The sequence below is a fragment of the Sorex fumeus genome, unplaced genomic scaffold (assembly GCF_029834395.1).
Source record: "Sorex fumeus unplaced genomic scaffold, SorFum_2.1 ptg000009l, whole genome shotgun sequence".
Classification (NCBI taxonomy): domain Eukaryota; kingdom Metazoa; phylum Chordata; class Mammalia; order Eulipotyphla; family Soricidae; genus Sorex; species Sorex fumeus.
In genome coordinates this window covers 4,031,248-4,050,747 of record NW_026606066.1, presented here as the reverse complement: position 1 = coordinate 4,050,747, position 19,500 = coordinate 4,031,248, and the positions used below count along the sequence as shown (strand labels likewise).

At 38.7% G+C, this 19,500-nt stretch overlaps 1 protein-coding gene across 1 annotated transcript in view; it reads right to left on the bottom strand.

The window, feature by feature from the left end:
• Nucleotides 1–19,500, bottom strand: part of CNTNAP5 (contactin associated protein family member 5) — a 973,836-nt gene that overhangs the window by 406,771 nt on the left and 547,565 nt on the right. Inside the window, exons 9-10 of the mRNA XM_056110141.1 lie at nt 17,192–17,341; nt 14,196–14,367 (exon numbers count right to left, since the gene is read on the bottom strand). Of these exons, the coding sequence (XP_055966116.1) occupies nt 14,196–14,367; nt 17,192–17,341 (322 nt within the window). The remainder of the gene's footprint in view (nt 1–14,195; nt 14,368–17,191; nt 17,342–19,500) is intronic.

The following is a 19,500-nucleotide window of genomic DNA, read 5'->3' as shown; positions in this document are numbered from 1 at the left end:
AAATGGCTCTTTATTTAGGATAATCCTATCAAGAAAAGTTGTCTTCTGAATTCACTGTGGTATAGACAATAAACTGGTTGAAAATGGATATTTTAATGCAGTCAGAAGGTTATCCTTGAGGCTTCTTCTTATGAGTCCCCACACGGCTGTGAAAAATGAAGATTTGAAGAAAATAAATCATGAAATCATAGGCTTTTATATCTATTAGTATTTTCCCTGCTCTGTATCAATGCTGGCTTTCCTCCACTTCTCAGATATGTCAGATGTTGAAGAACTATTTAATATCACTGAAAACAATAGTAATTTGTATTACTCTCTTTACTATTTGCTCAAGTTCCTGCCAACCACATGTTCTCATTTTTTTTCTGTGTGTGGATTATCTCACATAAACTCTAGTATTGCAGCTTAACATGAGTAAGCATGGTAATTGGAATGACCTTTAAAATGCATATCCTTCTGTCACTTTCAGATTCACAGGCTTTACCAAACTGCCAACTTAAATACCATCCCCACCTTTATGCTGCTGTTTATCTTAGATGCTCAGACCTGGGAATTTTTTTCCTGCTTTTCTAAGTGTAGGTCCCTCCTCCAGGAGATCTGTAAGAAATTACTCAATGATAAAGTATAAAATCAAGCAGCCAAGATGGTGGGATGGCAGGTGGGTGGTGGGGTCTGGTTAACAGGAGCATGTTATTATTGACAGAGAAATTCCAAGCACATTCATATTTGGGGGAAGTGTGATGTATTTGTTTTCAGCTAAAATCCAACTTAGGAAGTGGCTTCACATTAAAGCAAGAAATTCTACAATTCTCATCTCCTCGCCACCACAGCACAAAGTAATCTTATCAGAGGAGATAAAGGAAGAACACTAGAGAGTAAAAGGCTCTGAGAAGTATAAGATTGTCAAAGATCTCTGAACAGTTACAATGGCAGAATCTGAGGGAAAGGACACTGATATCTCCGTCTCCTGGCATGTGTTTCCCACCCTTTGGTAAACTTTTTTCCTAATTTCTCTAAGCACTCTATTTTCATTATGCCATAAATCATATTGGGAACATGCATATTATTGAACAGTCATCTGATCAAAATCAGTGTCCCTTTTTGCGACCTTCTGAAGTCAGGGTTGAGCTTAAAATGTTGAATAGCACTGTAGCACTGTTCTCCTGCTGATCAATGATTGGGCACCAGTAACGTCTCCATTGTGAGACATGTTGTTACTGTTTTTGGCATATTGAATATGCCATGGGAAGCTTGCATGGCTTTGCCATGAGGGTGGGATACTCTCGGTAGCTTGCCAGGCTTTCCGATAGGGATGGAAGAATTGAACCCAGGTAGACTGCATGCAAGGCAAATGCCCTATCCGCTATGCTATCACTCCATCCACAATGTTGAGTGCTGAACTAAATTGCAGCTACTTTTTAGCACATGAAACAACAGAAATGTTCAAAATGGCAGGTATGCATGATGGTATGGGTGTCTAGTTAATAATGGTAAGAAACCAAAGATGGGGAATAAGAAGAGATGGACCATAGGTAACAGCAACATGGGGAACTTTATATACATTGGCATGATAGAGCTGTGATTTATCTCAGTCACAGAACCAACAAAGTTGAATGCATAATATCCAACCTACAATAGTCAAATTTAAAAATATATCTGTCAAGAAGGCAGGCTGGGGTTGGGAGCAAAATCAGGGTCATTGTTGAAGGGAGGATGGAACTGATGATGAGGTTAGTGTTGGAAAATTGTGCGTGTGAAACTCTACTATGAATAATTTTGTAAATCAGTGCCTCAATAACTTTTTAGGAAAGAGGGAAAGGATGGAGGGAGGGAAGGAGGGAAGGAGGGAAGGAGGGAAGGAAGGAAGGAAGGAAGGAAGGAAGGAAGGAAGGAAGGAAGGAAGGAAGGAAGAAAGGAGGGAGGGAGGGAAGGAGGGAGGGAGGGAGGGAGGGAGGGAAGGAGGGAGGAAGGGAGGGAGGGGGAGGGAGGGAAGAAGGAAGTGAGTAGAGTCCATTAACCCAAGGACACAGGAAGACAAGAGCAGGGAAGACCCAGCAATGCTCTGTCTTGTTCACTCCCAAATTCCTGGGTTAAACAAAAATGTATCTGCACATAGGACAATGGGAAGAGCACAGTCTTAGAAAGTAGAAACACATCAGGAAGTACATCAGATCTATTCCATAGTTTGAATATAGTGTATTTGGAAGTCTAAAAATACACATGCTTGGTCACCAGTTGCCCCCCGCGAGCAGCTCTCCAGCACGGCCACAGCCCCAGAAGCACAAAGACTTAATGCAGAACCCGGCAGCTTGGAGCAGAAAGGTGAACGGACTATGCGTTAATCCAGGCCATCAGGTCTGTCCGGAGGGGAAAGGGTGTTGCCCCAGTCGCCTTCTCCTCTCTGGAAAGAAAGATGGTGGCCGCATGGGAGCCTTGTGGACAGCAGGTATGAGCCGGGGGTGTGGGGGCGACTAAAACCTCATGGGAAGGGGGGCGTTCCGGTCCGTCCTTCACGCCCTACCGAGGCCACCAGTTGCCCCCCACTAGTGGCTCTCCAGCACGGCCACAACTCCAGAGCACAGAAACCAATTTCTTAACTATCTGACTTTCAGTAGAAATACTTCCATGGTCAATAAGTAAAATAGCAGAAATCCAAAACCAACATATAATTCTTGAACCCAGTTGTAGAATGCAAATCACTTCACAATGCTTTGTCAGCATGTCTGATTTGGGGTGGGGGGTAAACTCTAAATAATAGTGGTGAATCTTTTATTGAAACAATGAATCTAATCAAAGCAGATAGAGTGTTAACTAGAATTCATCTGCCCCACAGGGACTGGGAGGGGTGGGGGGTGGGGTTTCATTGGGGTTCTTCATGGTAAAAAATAAGTTTTGGTAAAGGGAAATGTGCTTGATATTTGCATGACTGAGACCTAAACCTGAAAGCTTTGTAACCTTTCCCATGGTGATTCAATAAATAAATAAATAAATAAAATAAATAAAAAACAAAAAAAAATTTTAAAAAAGACACAGATTTTCAATAAAGTTTTCTTTCCAAAAACAAAAAAAAATACACATGCTCATGTAGATGCTGAAGCTGATAAATCTGATTCTTATTTCAGAAAGTTAACTTTTGTAATTAAATCTGAATCTTATTTCAGAAAGTTAACTTCTGTAATTCTCAAAAAAAATATCTTTCTTGGGTTAGAGTTCCAGTGTGACCACACACATGCACACACACACACACACACACACACATTTAATGTAATTTATGAAGCACAACTGGAATTATTTTGACATCTAAAGTAAGAATAGTTTTGGGGGGACTGGAGCAATAGTACAGTGGGAAGGATGTTTGCCTTGCACGCGGCCGACCCGAGTTCGATTTCCAGCATCCCATATGGTCCCCTGAGCACTGCCAGGAGTAATCCCTGAGTGCATGAGCCAGTAGTAACCCCTGTGAATCGCCAGGTGTGACCCGAAAAGGAAAAAAAAGTAAGAATAGTTTTCTTGTAAATATTATAGTGAAAATTACATACTTTTAGCAAAAAAACAGTTAGCAAAATGATAGCATGTTTTCATAATAATGTTGATGGTGTTCTGGAGGCCCATAGGGATCTCTTGTATGTAGAAAATGCGAAATTTGATTAGTTAAATTTTCTGTAACTACTTGCTTTATATTTGTTTTCAAAATAGTATTTCTAGGTGTTCTGAAATCTAAATCGCTAGGTATATCCCAGTGTTCAGAGAGAAAGACCCCGCAGTTGGCCTAGTAAATCATTTTGAAGCAATCTTTGTAAGATGAAGGTAAACCTAGAGGCAAGATTTCAAATCGGTAACTCGAGCCAAGTGAAAACATTAATCATTTGCCAAAAAAATAAAACAGGTTATGTATGTAGGTAAATTATTCAGAAAAGTGTCATCCTTTACTGCCTGCATATAGGTTTTCTAAAATCAGGCCTGCTGATATGCACAGGCCCTCATCCATTTCTGTCTCTCTCGCTTTTTAACTTAAAGAACTTTCATGCTCCTGGTCACAGCCAATCCTTGCAAACAACTCTAAGCATGAGGCAATGATAATATCACTTTCTCCCTGCTTAATGCTCTACAGTGATAAAATATAGCTGTTGTCCCCATTTGACAAGAGAGGGAACTAAGATATGAAGAGGTCAAGTATCTGGCTGTGGTCTAAATTTGGGCTAAAATGTAAATATCAGGGACTTCACCATCTTGCAATGCTGACTTTGATCTACTTTGAAGTGAGGTATGCAGCTTATGTTAAAGTTGGGTTCCTTGTCTGTCATCCAGGGAGACCAATAAATATTAGCTTTAGGCGTTGTGAGAATGAAAGTTAGTGGTGTATTATTGTTCACACCTTGATATAGGGAAATGATGAGTCTAATTTAACACTCAAAATCTATGACATGGGAAAACCTAAAAAGCCAAATTCTAATTCATGAACTTCTCCTGAGGTATTTTAATTCAGATAAAAATAAGATAAGCTTCACAGTAGAAACAGATGAGGTCATTTTATAACATGTCAGACCTGCATTTTACTGTTTCCAACCCTTTTAAGATCATTTTCCCTTTAAATGTGTCTGTACATGGTGCTTACCAATGGACTCTAATAAATGCTTTTGGATTAAAAATAGTATAGACGCTCATAGGTGTTTTGCCTCAGTGGCACAATGAGAAGACATTAAAGTCGATAGAGATAAACTGAATGAGAAATTGACTATATAGAATAAGTCCTCTTTGGGACTGGATAAATACCTCAAAGAACTAGGAAGTATGTATTTTCTTAAGGAGGTCTCAGTTCAGTTCTTGGCACTGCATAGTCCCCTGAACACTTCCAGGAGAGTTTGCCAAACACAGAGTTAAAGTAACCCCCAAATACAAAAGGATATATCTTCAAAACCAACATAAATAAATAGATAACATGAGACTCTTTGAGACTGCTAAAAATAAATGGAAGCCCTTTATCAGAGAGTTAGATGAAGACTTACTGCAATATTGATTACACAATTCCATTATTAATTTGATAGGCACTGCCACACAACTAATTGGAGATTCTAAAATAAATTTATCGATGTTCTGATCAAGACCAAAAGGTTTTCTTGGCATCTGTACTATCTAAAATATTTGAATTTCTTAGCAAGAATTTTTTTGGGAAATATGATCCCAGCATCAAGCAATCGATTTTGACAAACGTTTTCTTAGCACTATCTGAAGATACACATCTCCCCCTAACCTCATAACTCTAGCGGTTGGAATGAATCCCTCACCTTTGGCTGCACTTGAGATAATTTATCCTGATCATTGTTATGGCTTTGTTTACAGCACCAATATTTCAGATTACAAATTGGTGGGCTAAGAGTTTCACCATTTTATGACAGGGCAGGATAAAGTACTACCCTCAGTTTTGTCAGAGCTGTTTCTACAAAGCAAGAGCTCCTTTGTACCTCTTTCTTGTGTAAGTAGAGAACTATCATTTCATCAAGACACTGATCAATGCAGTTGGTAACATCAGAAATGCACTAATTCAAGTCAGTTATGCCAAAATTCATATTCCAGGATTAGTATTCCTCCACGGGCCCCCTTCCCTATAGATTTTCAAAGAGGTCTGAGATGGATTTTAGGACAGTAGTCTACATTTAGGAAATAAATTGATAAATTAATGCATTTTCTGCTTAGTTTCTTCAGCTCAAAATCTCCTGCCTCAAAATAGTCTAAGATTATGTTGTGGTTCTGATGTTCCAATCAGCCCAAAGAAATACATAATGGTGATTCTCTGGATGGAGATTCTAAGTCTCATTGAGTCCACTTACTGTACTTGTGCCCAAGTTGTGAGACCTTGCTATAGCAATGATAACTGTTGCCTAGCAGTGACCCATCATGAACTTCCCACCCCATCTCTTTCTGTGCATATACAACTCAATTCATTATTTGAACACAAGAGAAAATCACATTATTTTCTACTTTTCAATCCTGCTGAAGAATGTAAGAAGCTACCTAATTGCAACATTAGAGACAATACAAAGCAAGGGTAAGCATGATTCCTCCAACCAGATTTCTTGGTTTGGCCCTGTCACATATTCAACATGTGATCTAGGGCAAATTACTCAGTGCCACTTAGTCTTAATTTATTTTTGTAAAATAGAGTTAATGCTGTTGCCTACATCATAGAGCTGTTTGGGACAACAAAATAAATAGGTGTATTATAAAATATACATACATAGCTTCATAGACACACACATACACATACACATAAGAGAGATCTTGGCCTACAGTAAACACCATTTAATAATCTACTACTAGTATGTTCCTTTATTCATATCTAAACTGTTTTCCTGGAAAGTTTACTATGGTCTTGATTTTAAATATACTTTTACCTTTTCTGCCAATGCGGGGTTTCCCAAACAGGTTAAACAAATGTGGAGCACTTCTTAGTATAAGAGTTATGCTCCCTACTCTTCCTGAAAAGCGTCTTCTGGATTTCTGTAAACCCCATTCACTCTCAAAATTCCTTCTAAATTCACTGAAATCTCTGTGACTTTTCTTTGACTTGTTCAAATTACTGTACCCATCTCTTCTCATTTTTTTCTGATGTTTTTGGAAATAGACTCTCCACACTTATAAAAAAAAAAGGTAAAGGCCCTCCCGTTGATCGTCGATTTGCTCGAGCGGGCCCAGTAACGTCTCCATTGGAGACTTTGTTACTGTGTCTGGCATATCGAATACTCTCGGTAGCTTGCCTGGCTCTCCGAGAGGGGCGGAGGAATCGAACTCGGGTCGGCCATGTTGGCCGCTTGTAAGGCGAACTCCCTACCCGCTGTGCTATTGCTCCAGCCCCTCCACACTTATATGAATTAAAATTTGTAAAATTCTGAAATTGAATACTTAGTCTACAAATACTGATCGCAGAATTTTTTGTTGTGTTTGGGAACACCCAGTTGTTCTCGGGCCTTACTCCTGCATCTATGTTCAAGGATCATTCTGGGAAGTGCTCAATGGATATATGCAGTGCCAGGGATCAAGACAGAATACACTGTATGCCGAGGAAGTTTCTTAGCCTGTGTGCTATGATTTCTTATCTTTCTGAATTATCATAAGCATTTGTTTTTATTGTTTTATTTTGTGTTGAGGCTATACCTAGCAAATTCAGGGGAATATGCTCAGAATGGAACCAAGGTTGGCTGCATGCAGGCAAATGTCCTACCCACTGCACTGTTGCTCCAGTCCTAAGCATTCTGATCTTACTCTTAAAATAACTAAAATGGATCAAGCCAATAATTCTCAAATTTAAGTGAGTAGTAAAATCACATGTGGAATATTTTTTTGACTTGTTTTTTTTGTTTTGCTTGGGGGCCACACTGTGCTCAGTGCTTTCTTTTGGCTGGTGATCAGATATTACTCCTCTTGGTACTTGGTCAGGGAAGGGATGTATTTGAAATGCAGGAAATTAAACCCAGGTTATCTATCTGTAAGTTAAATACCCAAACTACTGTACTATTGCTCCAGCCCCACATTTAGAACTTTCTAAATACAGATTTCTTCAACAAATTGCAGATGATACTGGTGATGCTGACCTGCTGATAGTAAAGTTTTTTAACTTTATGCTCATGGATGAGTGAAGAGAAAAAATGAAATATTGAGAGAATATTAGTTCAATGAATATTGCTCACTAGTTCCATCTACCCCATGAAATAAACAATGATTTTATCCAGTTATCTCACGCAAAAATAATAAACAAAACAACAGAAGGGTATGTGCTTTGATTTTGGCTCTATCCCATGATTTAAAGGACAAAACCATATTGTAAAATTTCTCACTGTAGAGTTAGAAACTCTGATTGTGTGAGCATTACCCTCCCAAATGCTTTTCTGGCACAATGTATAAAAGCTTTCATTTCAGAGAAGTACTAAAATCTGTGCGGTATCATGCGATGCAATATTTTTATATTAAATACTGTTTTTAACACATTCCCACACACAGGGTGGGTTTATGGCATGCATCTGTTGATAGAAGGTTATACAAAATAATGTCTCTCCATTCCCACTGTTTACAATACTCCAGAGTCTAAACCAAGAAGGTAAGAATCTTGACCAGAAAGTTTAACAGATGCTTTTTTTAAAAATATTTTATTAAAGGAGAAGGAAGTGGCTATTGAGTGAAAAGCTGTATTTCATAGCTCATTTGACTAAAAGAAATTTAAAGCAATATTCCACATGATTCACTTGTTGGAATTAACAATTTATTTAATTTGAGAAAGTATTAGAGCAAAAGAAGTCATATGAGGAAACCTCAAAGACCAGGAGCAGAACTGATGTTTTCATAATTGGTTTTGCCACTGTCTGCAAAACTTCCTTTCCCTTCTATGCAAACCCAGAACTAGATGATTCCTACAGACATTCTCCTCTATCAGTACTGTGGAAGGTACACAGGAAATGGGACACATGAATGCAGAAACGTTTTTATGAGAACCAAGAGAACAGGTAAAAATAAACTCACTAAACCTTTATGAAAAATTGTAGGAGTATTTTTATAGATAAAATAATTATCATTAAGACTTGTCTGGAAGGAAAATATCTAACCATGACTTTAAGTGGTACCAGCAAGTCTACTGTCCTCAAATGGAAACACTAGTGATGTTTGTTGGCAGCTTCAGCTATTCTGAAACCACAGTCACTTCCACTAAGTATTATTCCAGGTCCTCTGGGACAGCCAGGGATCTGACTTCTATACACACACACAAACACACACACAAACGCATGCACACACAAACACATGGGGTGGAAGGCAGAGAAGGAATTGTTTGGAAAATGCCAAACAATTGTAATTTATTCCTTCAAATCCCCAAGCTAGAAGTATTGTGAGGACAGTGAATGTAGCCTTGTGTACAATGCAGAGACTCTTTTCTTTCTTTCCTTCTTCCTTTCCTCCTTTCCTTCTTTCTTTCCTCCGTTCCTTCTTTCTTTCCTTTTCATCCTTCCTTCCTTCCTTCCATCCTTCCTTCCTTCCTTCCTTCCTTCCTTCCTTCCTTCCTTCCTTCCTCCCTCCCTCCCTCCCTCCCTCCCTTCCTTCCTTCCTTTCTTCTTTCCTTTCTGTTTTTTCTTCTCTTTTCTTTCCCCTGTTTTGGGGATACACACCGCAGTTCTCAGGGTTTATTCTCAGCTCTAATTCAGGAATTAGAATTGGCTGGGTTGGGTGGTGTTTTAAGGAATTGAACAAGGATTGGTTCTGTGAAAGGCAAGCACCCAATCATCATTACAACCCCTTGGAAGCACAACCTTTTGTTAACTTGAAGATGTAGTTTTCACGGGAGTGGTAGGTTTTTTTTTTTGTCTTTTTATTAAAAGGAAACTGATGGGCAAAACAAGATTGGGGACCTCTGAGTTAACCCCTACCAGATGTCCCTTTGAGAAATGTAAATATATCTTTAGAGAAGGACACTGAAAATTCCCAAAGGTCCCATGAGATGATATTCAGGAGGATACTTGCATAGCCGTCCAATGGAGCAGGAACCATCTTTCTATCCAAACCTACCCCTTATACAATGCTCAGGGGACCATATGAGATGCTGGGAATCGAACCTGGGTTGGCTGCGTGCAAGGCAAATGCCCTACCCACTCCAGCTCTGAGGCATAGAGTTTTAATGTTTTTTTTTCTTTTCTTTTTCTTTATTTTCCTTTTTTTCTATTTGGACAAGGTTACACTTGTTAGTATTCAGGAATCATCCCAGGAATTGCTCATGGAAGAAGATGTGGTGCCTGGGTTTGAAATGGAGTCAACTGCCTTTAAAGAACAGTGCTCGGTATACTGTACACTCACTCTTGCCTCCAGAAGATTTGAAAAAATGCTTATCATTGAGCTACAAAGTGTTACTTTAGATCCTTTTAGTGCCTAAAAAGGTAACTACTCAGCTTTATTTCAGGTACCAAGTCAAGAGTGGTTGGAAGCTGTATAGGTTGGACAGCAGCTCTAGGAAACTTAGTGTTCCTGCATCTGGTCTTCTCAAATAATGTGTACAATGCCCATGAAAGAAGAGTAATGGAGGAAAACTGGGATAAATAGTCCCAATGTACTGCTAAGTCAGCTTACAAAATGGGAGCCATAAGAGAGGTATATCAGGGCAACAATGAGCAAAGAGGAAGAGTACCTGGGTCCTCATATACTATGAGGAGTGAGACAAGAAAGAAAGGTGTGTACTGGAGGAGAAGATTAGACTCTGAGGCCCTATCGAAGGTTATCCAAATAAAAGACAAAGTCAAACTCTTCCTCACCACCATCTCTCCCAGAGAACCCTGATCCCATTACCAGGTGGTAAGCTACTTGAAGAGAAAGATTTTGCTTATGTCCAAAAAGTAAGCTGATGTTGATTTGTACATAAAAGTAAAACTAAGTGCCTGATACATAGTGCAACAGAAGGTCCAGCACTTGCCTTGTATATGTGAGACGCTGGGTTTGACCCCCAACCCCACAAAAATCCAAACACACAAACACTATTGATAAAAAGAAGGATATTTTCAGGGCAGGAAGATAGCTGAAAGGATTAGCATACAGGTTTTGTAGGCTGGATCTCCAGGTTCAAATCCTGGCAATAAGTAATCTCAAGTGTCCCCAGAACACTGTCAGGAGTAGTTTCCAAGCCCTGCATAAAAGAAATTCAAATTCAAAAATTACCTGCTAAACTGTTGCTAGTGATATATATATATATATATATATATATATATATATATATATATATATATATATATATATATGGCTGGAGTGATAGCACAGCAGCACAGCAGGTAGGGCATTTGCCTTGCATGCAAATGACCTGGCTGACCTAAGTTTGATTCCTCCACCCCTCTTGGAGAACCTGGCAAACTACCAAGAGTATCTTGCCTGCACGGCAAAGCTGGGAAAGCTACCCGTGACATATTTGATATGCCAAGCACAGTAACAAGTGTCACAATGGAGACGTTACTGTGCCTGCTCGATTAAATCGATGAACAATGGGAGGACAGTAACAGTGATATAAAGGTAAAGGTAAAGGCCCTCCCGTTGATCATCAATTTGCTCGAGCAGGCCCAGTAATGTCTCCATTGGAGACTTTGTTTTTACTGTGTCTGGCATATCGAATACTCTCGGTAGCTTGCCGGGCTCTCCGAGAGGGGCGGAGGAATCGAACTCGGGTCGGCCATGTTGGCCGCTTGTAAGGCAAATGCCCTACCCGCTGTGCTATCGCTCCAGCAACAGTGATATATATATGTATATATATGTATATATATTCCTATATATATTTAAGTATAACTAATAGCACAGATCTTTTTACCATATTTTTTTGCTTCTTTTCTGTAGACAACAGCAAATTAAGAAAAACGTGCCATGTGCCCAGTAAACTAAATACAATCCCTTATTATACAATTAACCAAAACACAGTTGTATGTAATGTAATTATCTAGACTACAATTACACAGAAGTAATGATGCATTGTAGATGGCAATGACTTTCATGTAATCAAAAATAATGAGAGCTTCCTTGATTAGAAATTAAAGCATCATAAGATATCCCTATTGATAAATGTTCCCACTATTGATCTACACTTTGCAGACAATCAGGTTGACTGATAGGCTAATGCTTCCCCTTGTTGTTAATAAAGACTACAGGTATCACAGCCATTCTGTATAAAATCTTTTATTCCAAGATCTCCAGTTTAGCACATTTTAATAAAGCACAAATTTTATTATACACTTTTATAGCTGGTCAAATGCAAAAAAATAAATAAATGATAATAATGAAATAAAGCAGAAGAGCTAGGAAGCCTGTATGATTTGTTGACAATTCCATGTGCTGTGGTATTACTGGAGAAACATGCACACATGTTCTAGCAAATTATATAAGTCACTGTGAGTGTTAGAGCTGCATAGCTGATGAATCTTGTGACTCTCTGTAAAGGTGTCTGCTAAGTTTATATCATAGTTCTTCTGGACTGGAATAGACATCTCTCTAGCTTCTAGCTGAATTTCATCTTTTGTAATCTTTTTTGCCTTTTGAATTTTGTTTGTTTCAGGGCCACACCTGGTGATGTTCAGTTTATTTCTGACTCTGCACTCAGGATGATTTCTTTAGCTCTGGGTCCATATGTAGTGCTGGGTATTAAACTCAGGTTGACTGCATGCAAGGCAGGAACCCTTCCTGATACACCAGATCCCTGACCCGTGGCTCATTTTCTCTTTCTTTCTTTCTTTCTTTCTTTCTTTCTTTCTTTCTTTCTTTCTTTCTTTCTTCCTTCCTTCCTTCCTTCCTTCCTTCCTTTCTTTCTTGGATTTTTAGCTCATACTGGATACTCAGGAGTTGATTCTGGCTCTGAACTAAAGAATTACTCCTGACAGTGCTCAGGAGATCATATGGGATGCCAGAGATTGAATCTGGGAGAACCCAAGTTGGCCATGTGCAAGACAAATGTCCTATATTCTGCACTATCACTGGCTCCTGATTTTCTTACATCCTATCCTTCTTACTGTTTCCTGAATACTCTTATTCTATTAAGAAAATCAGGTTAAAAGCCCAATTAATTCTCTTCTTAACCATGAAACCAAATTCTGTAGGGAAATACTCAAGCTTTTCATGATTAATACTGACCTGGAGCTTTCACCATTACACATATTACATTGCTGCATACCATGGGTTCCACAACAGTACATTTTATTAGATCTGAGATAGCACTAATTATAGATCAGATATGGTACTAATGGGCTGGAGCAATAGCAAAGTGGTTAGGACGTTTGCCTTGCATGCAGCCAACATGCCCGACCGGAGTTCAATTCCTCCGCCAATCTCGGAGAGCCCGGCAAGCTATTGAGAGTATCTTGCCCGCACAGCAAAGCCTGGCAAGCTACCCGTGACGTATTTGATATGCCAAACACAGTAACAGCAAAGTCTCCAATGGAGACATTACTGAGCCCGCTCGAGCAAATCGATGAACAATGGGAGGACAGTAACAGTGACATATGGTACTAACATAAACAGATGTGCCAACTAGATGATTACATACCATCATTTTAAAGTATGTGCTAATATTAAAGACTTAAAAACAAAAATGTGTGACTTGAAGTGATGAAATTCTTACAAGCCATGAAATTCTATTTCTTCATTATACTGTCTGTTATCTCCAGCCAACTCATCCTACATCAATAGCCCCAACCCTCAAACAAATTTTGTCCATGCTTTAAGTTAAGCTCACAGACACATCTAGAAAAACATCCTTATTTCATCCCTCCTATTCAAACTAAAAAGGTAACAGCATGGATCCCACAAAGAAGGATGCACTTCCCGATAATTTATTGTGCATTAATTTACTGTAATGACTAATATATTCCTTAATGAAAAATAACAGAAAACTTATATTGGAAACACAATGGCAAATCACAATTTATCCATTCATTTAATACATTATTTTTGACTATAGTGAATAAAATTGAAAGAATGAAAGAGAAATATGGGGTAGAGAATTAAACTTGCTATAAAATAAACAGAACTGATCTTCTTAATTTTCTACTATGCATCTTTGTGTTTTGAAACATTCTATATAAAAAAGTGTAAGATCCCAGAAGAAATAGAGACAGATTGAGCTGCAGTAAAATTTGTGGACTTCAGAGTAAAGTGCTTTTTTTCTCTGTCCAGGGATCTGGTATCCTTTGGCTTAAAGAAACAAAGGGTTAGTGGTAATGACAGTCAAGATCAACCACCCAGTGAGACATTGTGTACTCTTGGGCACTGCAAAGACCTCTGCTGTGGGATTCCCACAGGGCCCAGAGCTCATCTGCTTTGTTAGAAATGATACTTACTGCAATGAAGAATAAAATGATTCAGGAGAGAAGTAATTCTCCCCTTTTTTTGCTTTACTCTTAACTCCAGAGTAATCAAATGTTGTTTATGCATAAAATTTTAATCCTTTCACAAATTTGTATTTTGATTTAATTTGCATATCCCATTTACTGCAAGTCAACAAGAAGAGAGACTCAACTAATTTAAACCATTTTTCTCTGGGCCTGAAATCCTTTCAGAAATATTTTCCATTAGATGACTCAATTATGTTTAATGTGGCTAATGTCAGTGGATTAGAATTTTGCTTAAAGAAACTCATATTTAGAACAGTGAGAATGGGAAGGGTGAGGGAAGAACGGAGGAGAAGAGACAATAATTACCTGTCTTTGATGCTACACAGATCAATGTGTAAATCACTAAAATTCCCCAGGGAACCTTGCTGAACTGAAATGAGGTCCTTGGGCTGGTTATCAATAAAGATGAGCCTCATGCAGCCTTGGAAAGCTTTAATGGGATTTAAACATTGGGAATCGGTGAGACTGTCAGGGCACCCTGTGGGACAGAGAAAAAAAATGAAGAATACTGAAATGATCAGTCATTGCTTTGGCGACCTATTGATAGAAGACCTTGAAGTCTAATTATTTGGGTGCTTTTTCATTCACAGCTGTGCATGCGTTTTTGTTGTAAATTGTAACATTCTCGAAGAGGAGACAGATTTGGTACAAAATGGGGATACTTAATCATTGTAAAGAACAAAAAGCAAAATGTGTTAAAAGGAACACCAACAGTATTACATTTATCTCTTTCTTCTTTTTTCTTTTTTCTTTTTTTTTTTGTTGTTCATTTTTCTCCCCCTAATGTAAGCTACTTGGCAGTTTTTAAAAACTGGATATACTTCAGTTATCCCAAGGAAGCAGCATGCTTTAACTGCTTTAGGATTTCAATTCTTTCCTGAAATACACTCTAATTGCACAATTCAATTCTGAATTACACTTTCAAAGGAAATTGTGTTTGGGGTAAGGATGACAGCAGAGTAATTGTCTAGTTAATTGTTAGCATTAACAGGCCTAGTTCCTGAGAAAGGTATAGCCAGGAACATAACCAGAATTTTGAAATGATGCACAAAGCAACTATAAACACTAAAGGAACTAAGAGTTTAAATGCACATAGTTATAGCATGGCAATAGTATATGCAAAAGGTTAACACTATACCCTTTCAAAGAGTACTCCTGAAAAAAAAGGCATTGCACTAATTTAGCATAGCTTGTAACCAGGTCACAATTACTCATTAAGATGTGTAGAGAACAATGTAGGTATACGAGTGTGATTGCTCTTTATAAACTGCATCCTGATGGTTTTAATAGGTGCAGAACATATGGAAATGCAAGCTTGAAAACATAGCAATAACCCATAAATAATAGGGAATTATTTCAGCCATCTCTAATAGACAGTCACTGCTGGGCTAAAGCCCAGCAGCTGGTTAACAGCTCAGAGGCATACATACTATAAAATGAAGTGAGATGCTACAACTTCTAATTGAAGCTGTAGAGAGAATTTATGTAAGTTGACTATTATTACTCAAACTCATTTTTCACTTTCTTTAAGTTTACAGGCTACTTGTGGGGTGTTTGTTTGAACACCGTTCAAACAGAAAATAAATCTTCACCTTCTAAGTTCAATGCCCCTTTAGACCCACTTCTAAAAGCACTTCAACTAGGAGAGGGTGGCCATTATGTCTATCAGGCATTTTGGATGCTTACATACCATAATTATTCAGCATCATTTGCCCCAGAAATAAATACAACACTAGTTTTTCAATGCTGATGATCCATTGCATATTACACAAAATTAAACAGCTTGTGAGATAAATCTTTAGTGCCCAAGATCCTTCTTCTGTTGTTTTCATGCTGTATTTACTAACATACTTTTGTTGTCACTTGTGGGACATAGAGAACAAAGATCATGGGGATGAGGCCATGTTCTACCACATACACAAATTATTTCATATCAGCAATAAATACCAGTTTTATTATCAGTTAAATTTGAAGACTATTAAACACCTCACAAAATTACTCTCGGTTAAGTAATACACACAAAATATTTACAAATAATAAAAGTGCTCAATTCTGTATGGAATGTGTGCATGAAATTATAAAAAAACATTCATATAAGAATAAGGCACTTCCTATGGCCTTAAGGACACATCATAAAATTACTATTGAACACTATTTCCCTCTTAGTAGGTATATGTATCTGCATACATACAATTTTTTTTGCATGTTAAATCACAACTATATGTCATTGGTATTAAGTCAGCAATTTTAAATTTCTACTTAAAAAATTAGACTTAATAAATTTACATAAAATGTTTCTCTTCAGTTTCCTAAAGAAAAACAATCAGCAACAGAGACCAGGCCCAGTACTTGTCAATCTTTTAAAAAAGGTGAAGTTACTTATCTATTCCTGCCATGTAAGAAGCATTTTCCTTCTTATTTATGCTTTCACCTCACTAAACTCCCAGCAAATCTGCTTTGCTTCCCAATGGCCTTGATGAGAAAGCTCAGAGACCCTTCTTGTCTTGCTCAAGGACAGACACTTGTGATTTATATTCTTTGGATATTCTTTCTATGAAATAATCACCTGTCTAGGAAACTAGGTTATTAGTATTTTTTAATGAAGGGGAAAACTTGAGAAATAAAAATATAAAATATAGTAGAATCTAAAACAATATAGTAGATGCTTAATCACATGCTCTGCATGCTAACAAGCTTGCCCTTATTTTATTTTATGTTGGAATTGCAAAAGCTTCGTAGGACTCTCCCACCATTGAGATGGCAGGGTCTATATACCAACTGCTTTACACGGAACTATAAATTCTTGGGATTCTAGATCTTCGACAATTTTAGTTGTTATTCTAGGTGTGGCCTTCAGGATAAGGGAAAGGGGAACAAAGGGGATTAAGATAGGATATGAGAACTGCTCTAGAAGACTGAGCATACTGGTTGTGCCTGCCAATCTGAATTTTTCCTCTTGCAGGTACTGCTGACTATTCGTATGCTTTCTCCAAGATTTTAGCTGATTTTTTCCTTTTGAATACAATCACAGTGTTTGGCATGGCAACAAAAATCTCCTTTGGATGTTATGTAACACAGGCTCTTATAGCTAACGTTCTTTATCCTCAGCACTGACCTGGATAGTTTATATTTCCACAGCTGTGAGAGAGTTTGCTTCTAATTATTTTGGATTTGGGGGTGGATGCCTCTGTGTGTATGATAGAGAATGGTTTAATAGACAAAAATTTTAAAAAGGCAAATACTTGTCAACTTCATTTATCCCTCCCAGCTTTATTTTCAATCTCTAAAGCTGGTGATTTTACCTCCAAAGTAGTAGCTATTTCCAGAATAAATATGCACCCGGGGAGTGTCCTGAGCAGGGGAAGCTGCATCATTATCCAGAGTGAGGGTGATGCGGTTCCTTCTGGCATTGATGCTAACTGAATGCCACAAGCCATCATTCAAGTTGCTGCCTGCAAAAGAAACAGGAAGGGCAAGTGTAAGGATGATTGATTTGGGAGGTTTGGAGAGAGGGGCTTATTTCCTCTTCCTGGCATGGTCCATGTGCTTTCTCTGAGCTCTACCTGTTCTTTGCTTTGCTTAAACCAAAACCTAGCTGCTTCACAGGAGTCATATTTCTCTTTTTATTGCTTAATTCTGTTATTGCTTAATTCCTGTTTAAAGATGGCTGAACAGTTTCTAGTGAATCTGATTTAAAAACAAAAAGACATAACACAAATATGCATGTATACTAATCCCAGGGGAATGCACCATATTAATTGATCTACTTTTTATATAAATACAAAGTTAAGGCTGAAAGCATAACAACTCAAGCCGATTCCAGTGGACTTATCTGCAGCGGTTGGCTTCTATGCATTTTTTATTTTTTCAGAGTGTTTGACACACAACTTCTATGTCTTTCACAAGAAAAAGGAACTAATTTTAAAAGCTAAAATAGAGGAGATAATCTTAGATTTTAAAGAGGTGCATGAGGCAGTCTCCTGTTGGAAAATTAACAAACATTCAATTTAAGGTCCTCCATTTTAAAATAAAGATCTATGGTCTTTATTATTCAGCATCTCATACACATTGTGGATTATCTGTACAATTTATAGTACCTACTCTGTACAGTGTTAACAGGACCATACAGACCTGATATAATACAGAAGTGCTGCTAGAGCAGTTAGAAAATAGTGGCTATTCACTAAAAGTCAATTCCTCCCTGTTTTTTTCCTCTGTAATTTCCTTGGTATAAACTTTACTGTGAACCATTTTACTAAGAACAATATCTGTTAAATTAGTCATAGGAGTTTCAATTATTTCCTCCAAAAAATATGTTCTTTTAAATAAATTAAGTCTCCATGGGGCTGGAGCGATAGCACAGCATTTGCCTTGCATGCAGCCAGCATGGCCGACCCGAGTTCAATTCCTCTGCCCCTCTCGAAGAGCCCAGCAAGCTACCGAGAGTAACTCACCCACACAGCAAAGCCTGGCAAGCTACCCGTGACATAGTCGATATGCCAAACACAGTAACAAGTCCCACAATGTTCCCTGGCCCGCTCATCAGGAATTACTCCTGGCGGTGCTCAGGGAACCATATGGGATGCTGGGATTTGAACCCGGGCCGGACCACATGCAAGGCAAACGCCCTACCTGCTGCACTATTGCTCCAGCCCCATGACCGAGACTTTAACCTGAAAGTTTTGTAACTTTTCCCACAGTGATTCAATAAAAAAATAATAAAAAATAAAAAGTTAAAAAAATAAAATATTAGTTCAAGACATACAAAAGAAAGAAAAGAACAAGGCAATCCAAGAAGAACGTGTAGCGTGAGAATGACCTTGCTGTAGGGTGGGTGGCAGAGGATGTGGACTGAGAGGTGTCAAACTGCACGGGAAGTGAAACACAGTCCCTGAAGACAGAATGAACCATGGCAACCAATGCAGTGAATATAGTGAGTAAAGCTTGGATTAAGAGTTATTTCTGGGTGCTGGAGTGATAACACAGGGGGTAGGGCATTTGCCTTGCACGCAGCTGACCTGGGTTCGATTCCCAACATCCCATATGGTCCCCCAAGCACCACCAGGAGTAATTCCTGAGTGCAGAGCCAGGAGTGACCCTTGTGCATTGCTGGGTGTGACCCAAAAAGAAAAAAAAAGCAAGAGTTATTTCTGGGGAAAAAAATGATATCAGATTTGGTAGAGCTGACTGGAGCAATCCATAAGAAACCAATTGGGGAGAAATCAGAGATGAGGTCTGTGGGGGCTTCTCAGAACAACTGCCAAGAGCACCTGAATCCTCAGATTGTATTTAGAAGCTGCCCAGGGAGAGACACAGCACCAGGCGAGGCCCAGCTGCATTGCCGGGGGCAGCATACTCCATCTGCTCACCACAGCCCAGATGTAAGGGAGCCTCTTTCATTTTCAGCCAGTCTCCTCACAGCCCGTCTTTACTGCAACCCTGAACATCTGCTGGGGTGGAGGAGAAAACTGGGAAACTGTTTAGGCCAGTGGCCCGACTTTCTTCCAAAGGCCAGGGTTTGAGGTCCTAGCAACAGGGACTCTGTTAATGAGGTAGAAGTTCTCTGTCAGGTGTTGCCTGGTGAAGAACATTTGACTTCTGTCAGGGGTAA